The 1425-nt window shown below is 43.3% G+C and overlaps 1 gene segment (V, D, J or C); it reads right to left on the bottom strand.

The window, feature by feature from the left end:
* Positions 1–204: 204 nt before the first annotated feature.
* LOC118842018 lies at positions 205–755 on the bottom strand. The segment is given in 2 exon segments: positions 205–572; positions 656–755. Coding segments are annotated over 2 exon segments (414 nt in total).
* Between the last annotated feature and the right edge of the window lie 670 nt (positions 756–1425).

Here is a 1425-nt window from a genome sequence, read left to right as displayed (position 1 = left end):
ATCGAATCATGTGTGAGGGTGGCGGTGAGAGTGAGCCATTGAAAATGACAGCTAGCTACTGGAAAAGGTGCTTCTCCTGGGACAGCACAAAAAAATGAGAGAGGCCATAAATAGAAATGGTCCAGATTCACTCTACACCTGCTACAGGATCTAGGCTTCTTGTACTCCATGCATCATGAGCTCAACCCCCTTCTGGGCTCACTCTTACTTCCCTTCCTGGCAAGGGAAGTTTCTGTCTGGCCTCACATTGCTTTGCATCACTGTGTCTCTTGCACAGTAATACCGAGCTGAATCCCCAGTATTAAGGGAATTCATCTGTAGATATACCATGCTGTTGCCATTATCTCTGGAGATGGTGAAACGACCTTTCACAGAGTCCATGTAGTATGTACTAGCACCATCGTAGCTAATGCTTGCAACCCATTCCAGTGCCTTCCCTGGAGCCTGGCGGACCCAGTTCATCCAGTAGCTGCTGAAAGTAAATCCAGAACCTTTGCAAGAGAGACGAAGAGACCCCCCAGGCTGTATCACATCTCCCCCAGACTCCACCAGCTGTATATCACACTGGACACCTGCAACACAAAGACATAGTATTAAAGTCAATAGTCATATTAAGTCACTATTTCATATTGTCCCTCTCTCTCCATAAAACTACCTTGGAAAATACTCAGAAGGAAAATCCAGTTCACTCTAAATTTCATGGTGATGTCCAAGGTTGGTCCTCTAGGTCACAAAGAGCTTGAGCTTGTCTCCCAGAGATACAGGTACAGGTTTGGGACTGCTTTTCATCCCAATAGGGAGGGACCCAATTTGCATATCTTGCTCTATTCAAAAACAGGAAGAACAACTTCTTCCTCCCAGTGAAAAGTCTCTGTCTTGAATGTCAGGGAGAAAACTCTCCTAGAGCTGGTTCCAAAGCACTGAAGAATGTTGATGACTCTGAGACTCCCAGAACTGATGGTTTTGACTCAGTGTCGATCATCCCACATCACTTCAACAAGTGGACCACATGTAGTGCTGTGTTTCTAATAAACTTCTAATCAATTTTAATCTGATTTCTGATTGTCAAACCTCCTATATAATCTTCCATTTCCAGTAACTAACAGATGCAATCTGTTTTATGAATCTCTTTCTTCTGAGTGTCTCTTGTCCTGATCCTTGGCAATCTACTGCTTCCTGAGTCAATTTTTTGTCTCCTTTTACCTAGGATTACATTTCACCTAAATTATGCACCCACAGTTCCACTAATGCTCACCCACTGCCTTTGTAGGAACAGCTCACGATCTTTGTTTCACTCCTTCAGGTGGAGAAATTGAGTTATGAAATTCACAGTTCACAATAAGAAAATTACAAATCTCCTGCAACAAATACCTTGCCTCTCAGAAAGACCTCTCCTGTTTGACGGGACAGAGAAACTATTATTCT

The sequence above is a fragment of the Trichosurus vulpecula genome, chromosome 3 (genome assembly GCF_011100635.1).
Source record: "Trichosurus vulpecula isolate mTriVul1 chromosome 3, mTriVul1.pri, whole genome shotgun sequence".
NCBI lineage: Eukaryota > Metazoa > Chordata > Mammalia > Diprotodontia > Phalangeridae > Trichosurus > Trichosurus vulpecula.
This window is presented reverse-complemented; position numbering and strand designations above follow the sequence as displayed.